This window comes from Parasteatoda tepidariorum, chromosome 10 (genome assembly GCF_043381705.1).
Source record: "Parasteatoda tepidariorum isolate YZ-2023 chromosome 10, CAS_Ptep_4.0, whole genome shotgun sequence".
NCBI lineage: Eukaryota > Metazoa > Arthropoda > Arachnida > Araneae > Theridiidae > Parasteatoda > Parasteatoda tepidariorum.
Genome location: NC_092213.1, coordinates 24,333,506 through 24,349,576, shown reverse-complemented (window position 1 = coordinate 24,349,576; position 16,071 = coordinate 24,333,506). Strand labels below are relative to the sequence as shown.

Here is a 16,071-nt window from a genome sequence, read left to right as displayed (position 1 = left end):
AAGTTTAATATATATATATATATATATATATTAAACTTAACTTACAAACTCAAAATTAGCAGTAGCAAGAAAATTAAATTTATTATATGAGTGTTTGTTGTAGAAAATGAAGTCATGATATCTGAGATAATTAAAAATGCGAATAAATGCTGATCTCATTCTACGTTGTTCTTCGAGACATCTTCTTCCCGAACAAAGCAGTGAAGATATACTGGATCGAATTACTCATCTCTTCTTACAGGAACAATTTATCCGGAAAATTGTAAGTTCAACTTTAATTTATAATAGTCTATGTACTATTTATGTTCAAATTTCCTGATTTACAATACTTTGTCATGCTTTTGCATTATAAAGGCTATGACAGCTTGTTCACATCAAATTCTTATGGTTTTGGTAAATAACTCAATTTTTTAACAGTTTGATGCTTTTTAAAATTGGAAACCGTTCTTGTTGAAGATGCTTAATTAGAAAATAAGTTTTATACTGATTAATATTCAAATACAAATCAATATCACTACACTAGCAAAAGGATTTGGTCAAAACTACTAGAATATGATAAAATTTGCCTTGTTCCTGGCTCTAAATTCAACAAGAACTAGAACAGCTAGAACAACTGCAACTAGAACAATGAAAAATTTGGTACGAATTTTGGTAAAATTAATAATTTAAAATGGTTTTAAATTAATTAAATAGTAATTTTATCATGATACCTTAGTGCATGGCATGAAAATCATTTATTCGGTTAAACTTGTGTAGCGTATCTACCACTACAAAATTACAACTACAATTCACTAGTATATAAGACATGTTAACTCGACTCTATGTTGGGGTACCTTTTCATAGATGACGGTTGACATGGTCTGTAACTCCGCCCCCCACACTTGCTTTTCAATTTCTTCTTTTTCAATGAAATGTGTGGTGATAAGAACTATAATTTTAAAAACTAGAATTTCCGGTAAATCGTTACCATATGAGTTGGAAAAAAAATCACCAAACTAATGGCTTAAATACCGTATGTATTTTGGCTCTAATTAACCAGAATTATGTTTTTTTTTAATCAGAAATGTCATTACAATAAAGGTAGAAAAGTGGATTGAAGACAAAGAAAATGCTTCAAACATACTCAGAAGCTTCGCTGTAATTCCAATTGTGGCATCACATATATGGCCTCCCTAGTCGCCACAAATTTCCAACGGACACAGGGGAAGTATGGATACGAGATTCAAAATTGGCAAATTATCTAAATATAACATAGCCAAAACAAAGTCAACCCCGCATAATCAATGTTGGGTTTGAAAATACTTTGGCGATCACGAGTCGGGAATTAAAATAAAACCCAAAACTGTGGGAATTAAAATAACTCTGTAACTGAAACATATTTAAAGAAAGAAATTAATAATAGAGAGTTATAAATATACTTTTGTTTTTGATTAGGCGCGGCAGTGAATTAATAAGTCTACATTAGCATTGAAATAGAAAGTTAACCGTTACATTGATCGATAAGAAAAGAAAAAGACATTTTATGTTCGCTTTAAAAGAATAACTCTTTCATTTAATTTAAATATAATTCGATCAATAAAATAAGTTTAATTAATTAAAGATATTTTAAAATGTAGGAAATATGCAATGTCAATTGTGGCGTCACAAGCGTATACACACGTTCCTTCTGATTGATACAATTCTCATGAATTAAATCTGCATTTGTTTCTCTGCTATTATTTTAACAGAATTATGACCTACATTAAGGCCAATTATTTTTTACTAACATTACTTATCGTACCACTAAAATGTTAGATTTGCTCTGCAAGTGCCTGTATTCTAAGTTATAGTTTTTTTTTCTAAGTTCTGAAATTTTTTAAAAAGTATTATGGTATTACAATGTTTTTTCAAACACTATATTTTGTGATTATTGCCTTAGGAATAAGAAAGGAGTATAGGAATAGGAAAAGCCTTTTCACACGCGTCAGAACCAGTTTTGGTTTATATTCATCGCAAATGTGAGGCCTTTATGAGGAAAATATTTACGTCTTTGCTTTATGTTCGGTTAACAGTTAACTTAGCTACATCACAAAATGAAACGTTGACTAGTTGCCCCATGTATGATGTAGATTAATAAACAACAGTAATGCGGGTGACATTTTTATACTGATTACATTTGAATACCCGATGTTGGTATTCAAATTCATGATCATTCATGCTTTGTTCATTAAATATCCGTGCTATAATCTTATTCAGAGTTTTCTATTTTTGTTATACAATGCATAATAATCAGTTATACAGTTTTTTTTATATATATAGTGGTTTGTTAATCTTTGTACATGCTGTCAATAAATGATTCAGGAAGATGATAAATAATTTATTAATAAATGATTCATTAAAAGCAAGCTTTCTGTCAACCACAATGTCATAATAAATAGTTCATCAACACCGAAAAGAGTTCAATTGATTGAATAATTGGGAATGAACACTTTTTTTGATTCCGATAAATATCTATGCATCCACCTTAACAAAGCATTCTGTGCTATGTCGCATTCGTCATTATTATCTTTTCAATACTCTCAGTTCTTTTTTCCTATACATACTATCTTAATTTTTTTATTAATTTGTCTGATGACCTGTTTTTTTAATTAAAAATAATTCATTTCAATTTAATAAATTTATTTCAATTCAATTTTTTTAATTAATCATTATTGGTTCAAAAGTTTCACTTTTTTTTAAAAGAAGCTATTTTTTAAGGTTTTAAGAACTGATTTAAATCCTTAAGAGTTTTCGCTAGAAAATTGAGTTTAACATAGCAACGATCCAAGCAAGCATGGTTTGCAAAGCAAACCATATAAAAATGCATAGCAATCTTCGGGGGTAGGGGGGCGTCAGTGAATAGGGGATGGAGCCCACTAGTGTTCATAAAATGAAAACAATACCACACAAGCAAATTTTGTTGAGTATAAAAACGTAAAATGTGGGAATCGTAAAAGGAGGAATGGCGAGGCAAATCAATTATGATCCTTATATGTTTTTAAATGTTTTATTCTTTGTAATTTTCATAATTTTTAAATTTTCATTATTAGGCAAGAATTAAAAATATTTACTTCGTTGATTATAACGTTTGCTGTTGTACTCAGTGCAAAGTAAAACTGAATAAAATAACATTTTCCACTAAAAGGTTTTCCCATTTTAATATTAAATTACAAATTTAATTAAAGTCACTACTGTTGAAGAAAACTAAACCAACAATTTATTTTTGTTTCATTCATATTCCCTATTTGTAACCATAGAAACCAGCCATAAGCGCATGTTTTTCCAGAAATTACGCTTTATTTGTGGCAAATAACTATTTTATTTTCGCTCTACTAATTAGAAATCGATATTGTGTTTCCCAGAGAAGCGTAATGACTTTCATGTCATAAAAAGTAATATTAAAAGATTGGTTAAAATTATTTTACATTCCGTGATTTTTTTTTTAAAAATTCTTGTGTAATTTTAAGAGAAGGAAATTGAATACCAAGTAGTTTACCTTTTCAAAAGATATAATAATCTATATTGCTTTTAAGAAATTTGTGAAATTAACCAGCGTTTTGCTGTAATTACTTTCTGAATAATTTATAGGGCACGACTATAATCTTGAATATATGATGAGTGGTTAAGTTAATTATATTAAGTGCTTCTGTTTTGGATATGTTTTATTATTTATTCAATGAGAAGTAGTATTATAACTATATTTAATAAATGACAAATATATTTATTAAATTTTAATAATTTTAATTATTTAATAACCTTGACATCGTAATACTACATTTATAAAAAGTAATTAACACCTACACGGTTATTCTTTTTTGTAAGAAACACTTACATTTTGCTTAAATTTCTTCTGGCGTAGTAAAAAATTATGCTTAAATTTTCAAGAAGTATTTAAAAAATTGCATGTAATTTCGCAGAGAAGTTGTAAGAAATTTTGTTTTCAAACATCTCATGGAGTATTTCAAATTTTCTTTTGATGTATTAAAAAAATTATTTAAATTTCTCAGTTTTTTTTTTTTACTTTTTCACGAAGCATTTAAGAAACTTTGCTAAAATCGTGAATCGTGTAAGGTAAAATATTTATGAAATTTTGATTACATTTCTCAGGAAGTGTTTAAGAATTTTTTTATTAAATTTCTCGTGAAGTATTTAAGAAGTTTTGTTTAAATCTTACATGAAGAATTTGCGGAATTTCCTTCAAATTTCTCATGAAGTGTTTAAGAAATAATAATTTAAGTATCTCATGAGGTATTTAAAAGTGCTTGTCTAAGTTCCTCAGGAAGTGTTTAATAAGTACTTTCAACGTTGGAATATTTTTAACGGAAGGGAATAAAATTTTTACGTTGTATTTTGGAAATATTCTTTAAAATTTCTTGTGAAGTACACAAGAAATTTTTTTATTATTCTACCAATTTTAGAAACAGGGCTCAATTAAATACTTATAAATGAATATTTAGACAAAATTGAGTTTAAATTACGTAGAAAAAAATTCTGATGAAATTCCCATACTGCATGGTAATGATATTTCTGGTAACAAAAGAAGCAAACATAATTCTGGTAATAAAACTAAAAAATATGGTACTTAAAAACCATTCACTTGGTAATTTTTCCATTCATATGATAATGGTTTACCAGAAATTCAGGTTCTCAAAATTATAGGTCTTATTACCAAACATTTACCAAAAAATACGAAATTAAGAAGTATATTTAACCGATTGAATAGATTTTATGCCATGCTCTAAAAAATCAGGATCGAATTACCAAATTTTGCCACATTTTCTAAATTTTATCACATGTTATAACATTATATTTTATGGTTAAATTAGCAAAATCAGCACCAACTCGATTTGGCAAAACATTTCCCAGCTTTTTGACGTCCCTATTGAGGCAAACGCACAACATTTTGGTAGTTTTGACCATACTTTCTAGGTAGTTCGTACCAAATGTAAACTATTAAAAATGATATTTCTAATAATAATGTAAAAACTTGGCCAAAACGCCAGTTTCTATTTTAGTTTTATTGAATAATTACTTACAGTATTAATATAAAGCCACATAAAAAATTTCTGACTTTCCTGGTCATTATAATATTTTAACTAAAAGGAATGTCATTTGTATTTCCGTATGATCTCAATGTTCTGAACGTAAAAAAGGAAAAATTTTAAATTTACGTGAATGATTTAAAAACAAGAACTAACGGAAGGTAGTTAATTTTGATTAGGTAATTGAAATATTTATTTCCCTTTCTTTTGATAGTGCAATGCGCAAAAAAGAAAAAAAAGGAACCACCCTGAATAACTTTCGGTCTAATAATCGGATCTTCACGTTCTAGGACACAATTCTAATGGTTCGAGGAAGTAACTTCAAATACGCAAAAAAATAAGTGCAGGCGATATTTTAAGTTAGGAAATCAGACCCCAAAACATTCTTACTCTGAATAAACATAAATTTTTTTCAACAGATTTGGACTTTTGACTCCCCAAATATAGGGGGTCGTCGCTGTCTGGGAAATATGGGTCCCTTATTTTGGTCAGGAGAGCGATCCTAAATTTGGACCTCTTAATCTTAATTTAACTTTTTGCATTGGTCCATATCTCGAGAGTTTTTTAGGCGAATTTCAAAATTTTTGCAAACAGTTATAAAATTTGTTTATCCAAAGATAATTCCGTGCAAAAAAATAATCTTTTGTAAATATTTATTATTTTTTATTATTTTATTAGACAACAGTCGGAAAATTTTTGAATTGTAGGGTACCGTAAACCGGGGCGAGTCTACCCATTTTTTCAGCTTGTCAACTTTCAAGTGGTCAAATTTTCGTAAATATTAAAGAAAAAAACGGAATCGCTATTTATCCCTCTTTAAAGCTGTGAAATCGATTTTAGAAAATATTAACAATTACGCTGTTATTGTATATTTTTATAGAACTGCTGACAAATCTATCGTATGGGGCGAGTCTACTAAAACTACTAAAATGAANTTCAGGTTCTCAAAATTATAGGTCTTATTACCAAACATTTACCAAAAAATACGAAATTAAGAAGTATATTTAACCGATTGAATAGATTTTATGCCATGCTCTAAGAAATCAGGATCGAATTACCAAATTTTGCCACATTTTCTAAATTTTATCACATGTTATAACATTATATTTTATGGTTAAATTAGCAAAATCAGCACCAACTCGATTTGGCAAAACATTTCCCAGCTTTTTGACGTCCCTATAGAGGCAAACGCACAACATTTTGGTAGTTTTGACCATACTTTCTAGGTAGTTCGTACCAAATGTAAACTATTAAAAATGATATTTCTAATAATAATATAAAAACTTGGCCAAAACGCCAGTTTCTATTTTAGTTTTATTGAATAATTACTTACAGTATTAATATAAAGCCAACATAAAAAATTTCTGACTTTCCTGGTCATTATAATATTTTAACTAAAATGAATGTAATTTGTATTTCCGTATGATCTCAATGTTCTGAACGTAAAAAAGGAAAAATTTTAAATTTATGTCAATTTTATTTATTTATTGGAAAAATTTTAAAAACAAGAACTAACGGAAGGTAATTAATTATGATTAGGTAATTGAAATATTTATTTCCTTTTCTTTTGATAGTGCAATGCGCAAAAAAGAAAGAAAAGGAACCACCCTGAATAACTTTCGATCTAATAATCGGATCTTCACGTTCTAGGACACAATAATGGTTCGAGGAAGTAACTTCAAATATGCAAAAAATTATGCAAATATTTTATAAATGATTTTTATAATTGTGTGCAAAAAATTTAGAATTTGCGTAAGTTCTCGAGATATAGCAAAACACACAAAAAGTAAAATTAGCATTAAGGGGCTCAAACATTGGAGCGCTCTCCTGACCAAACTATTTAGACCATATTTTTCAGATTGCGGCAACCCTCTATATTTTGGGGTAAAAAATCAGAATCCGTCGAAAAAAAGGTATGTTTATTCAGAAACAGTACAATTTTGTGCCAGATTTTGTTACTTAAAATATTGTCTGCCTTTACTAATTAAGGTCCCTTCCCCTTCGAGCCATTAAGATTGAGTCCTAGAACGTGAAGATCCAATCTTTAGATCAAAAGTTATTGAGGGTTGTCTGTTTTCTTTTGCGCACAGTACATTTTAAATTTAAAATCACAGATTTATTAAAATTTTAGTTGAATTCATCCGAAATACTCCAGCAAAGGAAACACTAGTTTTTAATGAATTGCACTGTTTTTCATTAGCACTTTGTTAACTGTATAATAATATTGTTTAACAAAGATTGATTTACATTATAGGTCAGTACATTATAGGTGGACCAAAAAACATTTTGAACTACAATATGGGCAGTTTAAACTTTAATGCTGTTTTAATAATTATCAAATTAAACTTTAGTGCAGTGAAATCCAAACAGAAAAAAAATTAGATCAGATGCATACTGCCGTGGTTATTGGTTATACTCGTATTTGACACCTTATTAAGGTTTTTTTAACCATGTAAATATGGTCCAGATATGCACTATATTTTTATGGTTCAATGAATTAAAAGATTTTCAACAATGTACGTCTTACTGTAATTATTACATAGTACGCAAACAAAATATAACCTTTAATAAAATAATTGACATTTTGTGACTCTATAACTAATCTCAGATGCTCAATTTATCATAACTCTTGGAAATAGGATAAATATCATGCACAAAACAAGAATGGTATTGTACAAAGGAAGTTACAAATAAAAAATTGTAAAATAGAAATAGAAATTCCCCTATTGGTCATGTTCAGGTTAAAAAATATTATTATTACTATATTATTAATTATATTTTATTAATTATAAAATATTATTATATTATCAAAATTTAGTATTGGTCATGAGATTAACAGATTAACCCTCTCGGCTATATGTATCCAGTTGTGAGGAATTAAATGGCTTTCATTAGGTGGGCATAGTTGGTGCAATAAAATTCTGACCATTTAACCATATTAGATGAAAGCAGTTATTAAGCGATTTTTCTCTGAATTAACAGTATGAATGTCATCTGATTTATGGTTATTTGACTGTTTTGTTTGAAGATGGTAAAATAACAATTAAATAAATTGTTATTTAACCGTTTTTCCAAGAAATTTCTAACAGTGCAATGCTTTATAAGGTAAGAGGTTTTTGCCCGGTATGCACAAGCTCGGTATTCCTGAAATAAATTGAGATATTATTGTAAGTTTTATTAGCCATTTTGACGTTCTTCTAATTCTTAACAACAATTTCATTTAATGTCGTGTAAAATTATCGAGTTTTTGGAAATAAAATTTCGTGACTTCGAAAAACCATTTTAGTTATTGATAAACTTGATACAAATTGCAAATAAATTGATAAACTTGATAAATATTTAGTAATTTATCCCATTTAAGAAGTTAAATGATGATTATAATGAATCACCGGTAAGTATACACAATTATGAGCTAATTACATTTACGATAACATTTAAAATTTCAGAATTTTGGAATAAGTAAAATTTTGTTGAAGCATACAAAAACATGTACAAAAAAGTATATTAACATTATGCAAAAAAATAAAATTTAAGCTCGCAAGTAAAACAGATTTATTATTAACAGCCATTTAAAATACAAAGGATATGGTAACCACCGTTTACACTTGAAAAGCATGATCTTATATACAGTGTAATAAGGAAGCGGATCAGACGTGAGGAAATGTTCTAGAACATTCCATAAATAATAACTGAAAATTTAAACTACTTGCGTACATATTCAAATGCCTCTGATGTCATGTTAGAAATCGAGAGAACTTGGAGGATCCAATTCAGGACCTCTGACTTAGCAGTTGAGAGCCTTTCCAGCTCAGCCATGGGAGCATATTTCGTGTCAATATTCATAAAACATTAATGCCTAAAGACTTATAAGAAAGGGAAATCTAAAACTGAATAACATTTATATCTACATTTTTTAATTGCAATATTGAAAATATTTTAATGCATTAACTACAGCAGGGATGGGCAAACTACGGCCCGCGGGCTAACTGTGGCCCGCAGGAAGGTTTAATCAGACCCGCGGATAGAATTTTAACTTGCCAATCCGTGGCGAATATAAATATTATACATTCATTTTATTTTCTAATTTGTTTAAAGCTATTTTTGTTCCTTTTTAACAAAGTACCGATGACCTTTTTACTTTTTCTTTTGGTTCTGCAAAACATAAATTGATGGAAATAGGCAGCTTCAATTGGTAAAATGCTGAAAACAGAGAGTTCTTCATAAAATTGCCTTAGATTGGTGCCATCTGAAGCAGTTGTTTCTAAATATGCTTACGTTTGAGTTCTACAAATCGTTACCGAAATCTAGTTTCTCAAATTTAATATTTCATGCCCAGAAAACCAGTGCTATGCTTGCCTCATCTTATATATGCGAACCAGTGTTTTCAACTATGAACCTTAGAAAAAATCCTTTCAGAAGTAGACTAACAGACAAACATTTAATCTCGTTCCTTAAAATAAATACATCTCACTTGGAACCTCAAAGTAAGGAACTTTTAAAAATGAAATCTCAATTTCATTCATCTCATTAAATATTTAAATTAAAACTTGTATATCGTTTTTTTATTTTAGAAGTTTTTAATTAGCCCACCAAACTTTTTTCTTCGATTTTTGGCCCTCGACCAAAAAAGCTTGCCCATCTCTGAACTAGAGTATATCAATCTACCCTCTGGAGAACGTCTTACTTCTCTTAAAAGTAATTTTAAAAGTAAAAAAAAAAAGAATTAAAAAATTGACGAATAAATTTCCAGAGGCGGAAGGGCTTAAAGTCTAGACATAAGAATTATTTTTATGGTATAAATTATTCAAATTTGCCTAAATTTATGCTGCTTTTAACTCAGAATATTGCCTACATTTATTCCCTGTATGATACTTGATTGAAATTCTATTCATGCCATTCACTGGTTTAACAAATTACCATTATGTCAGCACAGCATAGTAAAAACGTGAAAGATTGTTTTGCTTTTATGCTGGGTTTCTGATTATTTTGCTAAGAACATTTATTTTCTGTTACCTTAAATTATTTTTAACATTTGTTCTGATGTAAAACTAACACTTTTTATTCAGGTTTTAACTAATTCATGATGCTATTCCAGGAAAATTTACAATCATGCACAAACCTCGTGGCTCTCTACCTTTATGAGAACAAAATTCAAAAAATAGAAAACATTGAAGATTTAGTGAAACTTAACTGCCTGTATCTGCACAAGAATTATATTGAGCGGATTGAAAACTTAGACACACTAACTCAACTTACTGTACTGTAAGTAAAATATTTTTTTAACTATAAGTGAAATTCCACCATAATCTCACCATATGACATACACAAATGAATTAATATTTAAAGAAAGTATTTTATGAATATGTCTAGGGAAGTTAAAGCCTGTCATCAAGATTGTCCGGATCACCCGGAATGTCTTCATACGCCGCTAGGGCCACTTTCCTATTATGAAATGCTTTATTTATCTGTACTTCTGAATAGGTCATAATAGGGAGGTGTCCTTAGCCGCATACAATTACATTTCTAGGCATGGGTTCGTATGCAAATTTAATCTTGATGATGTGCTCTAAATTCACTAGAAGTTTGCCGCAACATTTACGCGATCCTCTGTTATATATATTACGCGATCTCCTATTATAATCAGGTGGCAAAATGGTCACAAAGAGCAGTATTTTCTATTCCTAATTTTTTCAACTATCTAAGACTGTTAAAAAATCAAACACTTCTAAATGCTATATTTTGAAGAAATTATATTATGTTTTTAATAAACTTTTAATTAAATCAGCCGTAATGGAATTTTATAATTAAATTTTAATTAAATTTTCATTAGAAGTTTCAAAAATTACGTTTTTTTTTTTACAGAAATCTTAGTCATAATAGCATAAGTAAATTGGAAGGTCTGGAAGCCCTTTGTGAACTACGAGAGCTTTATCTTCAATATCAAAACTTGAAAGATGATCAAGACTTTGAATTTGATTCCTCCACAGTCAATTGGCTTTCAGTAAGACCTAATTATTTTTTTCTTTCGTTCATTTCTCTATTTGATAAAATAAACACAGAGTGGAAAAAAGTAAACAATTTTTTTAAAAAACTATGTTTTGCAAGTAGACTGCGGAAAAAATAATTCTATTTTTGTCAGACCTAAAACAAAAAATGCAAGGCAAATCACTTTCGAAAGACGTAAGTGACAAAGTTTCAGTGATTGTAGAAGCTATTAAGAAAGTTTTGCTCCTAATGTTTAGGTCCAATAAAAAAAATTTCGTAATCGGTCTACTTAAAAAAAATTATTAGACCTATAGTGAAAATGTAACGCTTAACTTTCTTAATAACCTATAAGTCAACTTGAGCCACTGTGACCCAGGGAATAGAGCGTTTGCCTACCAAGCAGGAACCCCAATATCGAATCTCAGCGGTGGCCCGTTGATACGAATTCTGCTCACGGCTCGCACCGACCACAGAGCACTATAAAAACTCGTATGGAAATTTTTTAGCTCCATAAAATCTCTTATAAAACCGTGGTGGCTCATGGGAGAGAGTGCTCCCCTCCTAACGAGGAAACCTAATTTCGAATCCCAGCGTTGGCGGGTCGATGGTTCTCCCGGCTAGCACCGGCCACATATATATCCTTGGGATATATATGAGGATCCTATGGGTACGACGTAATATATCTACTAGGTATTGGATCATGAGATAGAATCTCTTCGCATTTGGGCTAACTGTGGGAGGTTTCTGTGATTTTCTTCTCCATGTAACGCAAATGAGTCCATCAAAATTCCTCAACGAAGTCTAGTCTTGTCTGTGAAAGTTTAAGCCCGGAATTCTCCTGTCTTTTGGGATGGGTTCAAAATTACAAGGCTGCGGAGTTGAACACTGATAGTCAAAACCTGAAAAGTGGGTCAGCTGTTCAATTCCGCTTACCAATCTACTTGAAACAGGTCATTTTTCAAGTTAATGTGCTGATGTAATTGAATTTTGTTTTTGTTATTGTGAGTTTGTTGTTTTAAGTTTGCTATCAGTTACACTCACGCGTATGCCGGATTTACGCATGAAGGTGCCATAAAATTTTCGAGAATATTATAGGGTCCCCACTCTAAGCAGTCCAAGTAACACTTCTTTCAAGGAACACAACTTTTAGTTTCAGTCTTAAGCCTTTCATTTGGGAAAAATTATCAAAATCAAATATATATTAATGTCTGAAAATAAGAAGAAAAAATAAATAATGATAAAACACTTGAAGGAATAGTACTTAAGAGCAATCCACTATGAAGGAATAGTCGCCACAATGCTTTTTTCGTCCGATTTTCATTGAAGACCTCTAACAGCGTTTACCCTTTGACGCCGAAATTTTATTAAATCTAATTTTCATACTTTTTTCATTATTTTGCATTAATTTAGGTAAAAAAAAGCGAAAAATATAAGATCCAGCATTTTAATAATTTAGGTTTACGAAATACAGTCTGAAACACCGGAGTCGCTTTCTGCATTAAAAGTAAACTTTTTACTAATTATCTTATTCTTACTAAGAAGACTCACTTCCAAACAATAAGCACTTATTTAGATTTAAGAAAAACAATTCATATCATTGAAATTTCTTTTATTTACTCAATGAATTATTAAATAATTTTTGAATTTGAATGGGAAAATAATCAAATTTTTTTTTTTGGATTCTATATTTTAGTACAAATATAATTCCACACTTAAATGACAATTTTTTTAGTAACTATTAGACTACTATTTTTATATTTAAAAGATACTAAAATATATTTGTCCCATCTGGGTCAAAGGGTAAATTGGAAACTTTTAGTTCATACTGTAAATTTGAAGAGCAGACACTATAATTTATAATTAAATTACATGATTATAGAATTTATAATTAAATGTCTTTATCATATTTTTGCTTCCATGTACTTTGTCTTAATTTCATTCAATTTTGTATGATATTCTATACAAACAGAAAAAGGAAATATTTATAGTGATAATTTATCGAAAAGCGCTTATGTAGTAATATTTAGAAATAAGACTTTTTCAAATTTATTCTTCTGTTTGTAGGTTAAAAAGATTGACGGTACACGTGAAGGATTATATTAACACGTATTATATTAAGCATAGAAATAAATTTTAAAAATTAGGAAAATAGAGAGAAGTTAAAGTATTTAAACAAAATCGTTATTTATTTTTAGTGCCAAAAAGAAAATGTGCATACATGTTCATCGTTAAGACTCGAAATCATGTAAAGGATAATTTTATTCATTCAAATAAAAATAATGAACTAATAACTAATCTAAAATGAACTAATAATGAAAATAATGAATTTGCGCGCAACTAAAGAAATAAATAACTCATTGTTCTTTTACTAATTTTTTCAAATAACCAGCGTTGAATAGCAGACTCAATTCTGAATGTATGACTATCGATGTTCAACACTGTAGACTTACTGTAGACTTATTATGAACCCAATCCAGAAGACAAGAGAACTCCCTGATCAAGCATTGAGGAAAACTAACAAACGTGGAAAATTTTTCTACGAAACTAACTCGCATGTGAAACTATGAAAACATCCCATGGTTAGACCTATGGCAAGGGGGTTCTAATCCATGATCCGTCTACCACTGAGGATATTTTATGTCAGTAGTGTGGTCGGTGCGAACCGGGGCAAAATTCGTATCGACCAACCAACGATGAGATTCGAAATTTAGTTTCCTCGTTGGGAAACGAGCGCTTTCTCCCTTCAGCCACCGAATCGGTGAAAGGGATTTTGTACAGCAGCGGGGAAGTTATTCTAATTTAGTCTGTAGTGTATTGCTTTTCTTTGAATTTTTTAAAAAAAGAGTTGCTTTTTTGCATGCTCTAGTGCTAATGTAAAAACTCTTTATGCACTTGCCTATTATTACTGATAAACATCATTAAATAAGGAATAAAAAATATTTTACTTGATAAAAAAATGGCTTTTTAACTTACGCTGATAACAAACAAAACAATCGATCTTCTTTGTTAATAAAAGAACCCATCGTAGGATTTTAATGACAATAAGAATGCTCAACAACCGTGCGGAATGGTTTTAGATCATTAAGTTTTTGTGATTTTTTATGCTGTACAGACAATTAAAAGTATTTATAAACAATTAAAAGTATTTTGTTAATTGTGAAATAGTTTGCAAGTTTTAATATTTAAAATAATCTCATAATCATTTCAATTGAGCCGGTATAGGCACAATGGTGAAGGCACTGAGCTGCCATCCTGTGAGACTGGGATTCCATCTCCGGGTGTTGCTTGAAGCCAACCCAGAATCAAATCAATGAGTACCAGATTGTCTGGGAAGTAAAAGCTGTTAGTGAAGTTAACCACTTTGCAATTAGTCTCAAAATTGTGAAACCTTCAAGACCCTTCTGAACGGCAACTTGCTGTTGCGAAAGTGCTTTACACGGAGAAGAATGTCCTGGTGAAATTAAATGCACTGTTTAGTAATGACATTTCGGGTAAAAAAAATTTTTTTTTCAATACAACCAAATATACCTTATTTAAACCATTCATTTGGTAACTTTTCCGTTCATGCACACTGTGGGAATTTTTATTCTGAGATTATGGTAAAAAAGAACTGGCAGCATTCTATCCATCCAACGAACTGTAAAGTTTACGTTAGCGAAGTTTTTTTACCTTGGTGGTTTTGAAACCATTTACAACTAACATGGTTTTAAAAGGATTGAGAAGAAATTTAGCTGGCCTTATGGTGATACCATCTATGTGTGAATGAAAGTTTCTTTTTCTAATAGTCCAGGGTCACAAGTTGAGGGTGACAGGACACCGAGAACTCTTCATGCGTTGAAGAGAATGAAAAATATATTGTGGTACGACAACTCGAACTTCGTTCAACCGGTTATGAGATTGACAGAATAGCCCTCTCGGCTATGATATGTACGAATCTGCAAGGATCTAAGGGGCTTCATTAGGCAGGCCAATTTAGTGAGATAAAATTCTGTTCTTTAGCCGTATTAGGTGAAAGCATTTAAACGGTTTTCCTCGCAGTTAACAGCTTGAATGCCATTTTATTTACAGTTATTTGGCTGTTTTGCTTGATTATGATTAAATAAGAATTAATTAAATTGTTATTTAACCATTTTTTTCGAGAAATTTTGAACTGGTTCATTGATTTCCTTTCTTTGATTCACGTGGAAAAATCTAATTAAAAAGCCTTGTATAAAATGCGCTGAAAAAAAATTTCGTCATAGTAACAGATATTATAGAATAAAGCGCACGATCAAGAAATGCTTGCTAAAGTCGTGATTCTTTTTCACCACTATAAAATAATTTTAAAAATCTAATTTATAAAATATTTAAAGAGGAAAGCAGCTTAAAGTTGGTTTTTTTTCTTTTTTGGCGGACAAAACCAAATGACTGAGCAATTTTGAAAGTGAATGTGTAGTTTTCCGGTTTTAAAGAAAATTTATTCCTTTAAGATGCATTTTCTTAAAACCTAAAATAATTTTTATTATAGATTTATAGATTATGATACAATGTGCTTCTAAAACATTCTTATAAATAAATTCAGATAATTGTTTTTACAAATTAGGAGTCTTTAAGGATACTGAATATTTCTGGAAACAAAATAAAGAGCTTTAAACCCCTCCAACCTCTTCAGTATTTAGAGATATTCATAGCTGAAGAGAATGATGTCTCTGATCTTCAGGAGTTGGTGGATGCTTTTAGTGAATGGAATTATGTGCACACCATGAAGTTAACAGGAAATCCTGTATGCAGTGTCCGCAAGTATCGTGATAATATTGTCGTTACATGTCTGGAACTAGGTAAGATGCAAAATATCTTTTTACATGTTAATTAATATAGAATAGGTTAGCAAGAAAGATTAAGATTTTAATACACTGTGCCTCAACACAGTAAAGAAAAGGTTTATCATAATAGAGAAAAAAATCTGTAAAAATAGCTCCGAAACAAGTGTAGTAAAATTGGACAACTTTACTGAGTATTTTATATTTATATATATATATATAAGTAA

At 29.9% G+C, this 16,071-nt stretch overlaps 1 protein-coding gene across 1 annotated transcript in view; it reads left to right on the top strand.

Annotated features, from left to right (window-relative positions):
- LOC107450190 (protein phosphatase 1 regulatory subunit 42) overlaps positions 1 to 16,071 on the top strand; it is a 23,536-nt gene that overhangs the window by 3,196 nt on the left and 4,269 nt on the right. The window contains exons 2-5 of the mRNA XM_043047632.2: positions 104 to 262; positions 10,156 to 10,322; positions 10,923 to 11,061; positions 15,628 to 15,862. Coding sequence (XP_042903566.1) covers positions 137 to 262; positions 10,156 to 10,322; positions 10,923 to 11,061; positions 15,628 to 15,862 — 667 coding nt within the window. The 5' untranslated portion in view covers positions 104 to 136. The remainder of the gene's footprint in view (positions 1 to 103; positions 263 to 10,155; positions 10,323 to 10,922; positions 11,062 to 15,627; positions 15,863 to 16,071) is intronic.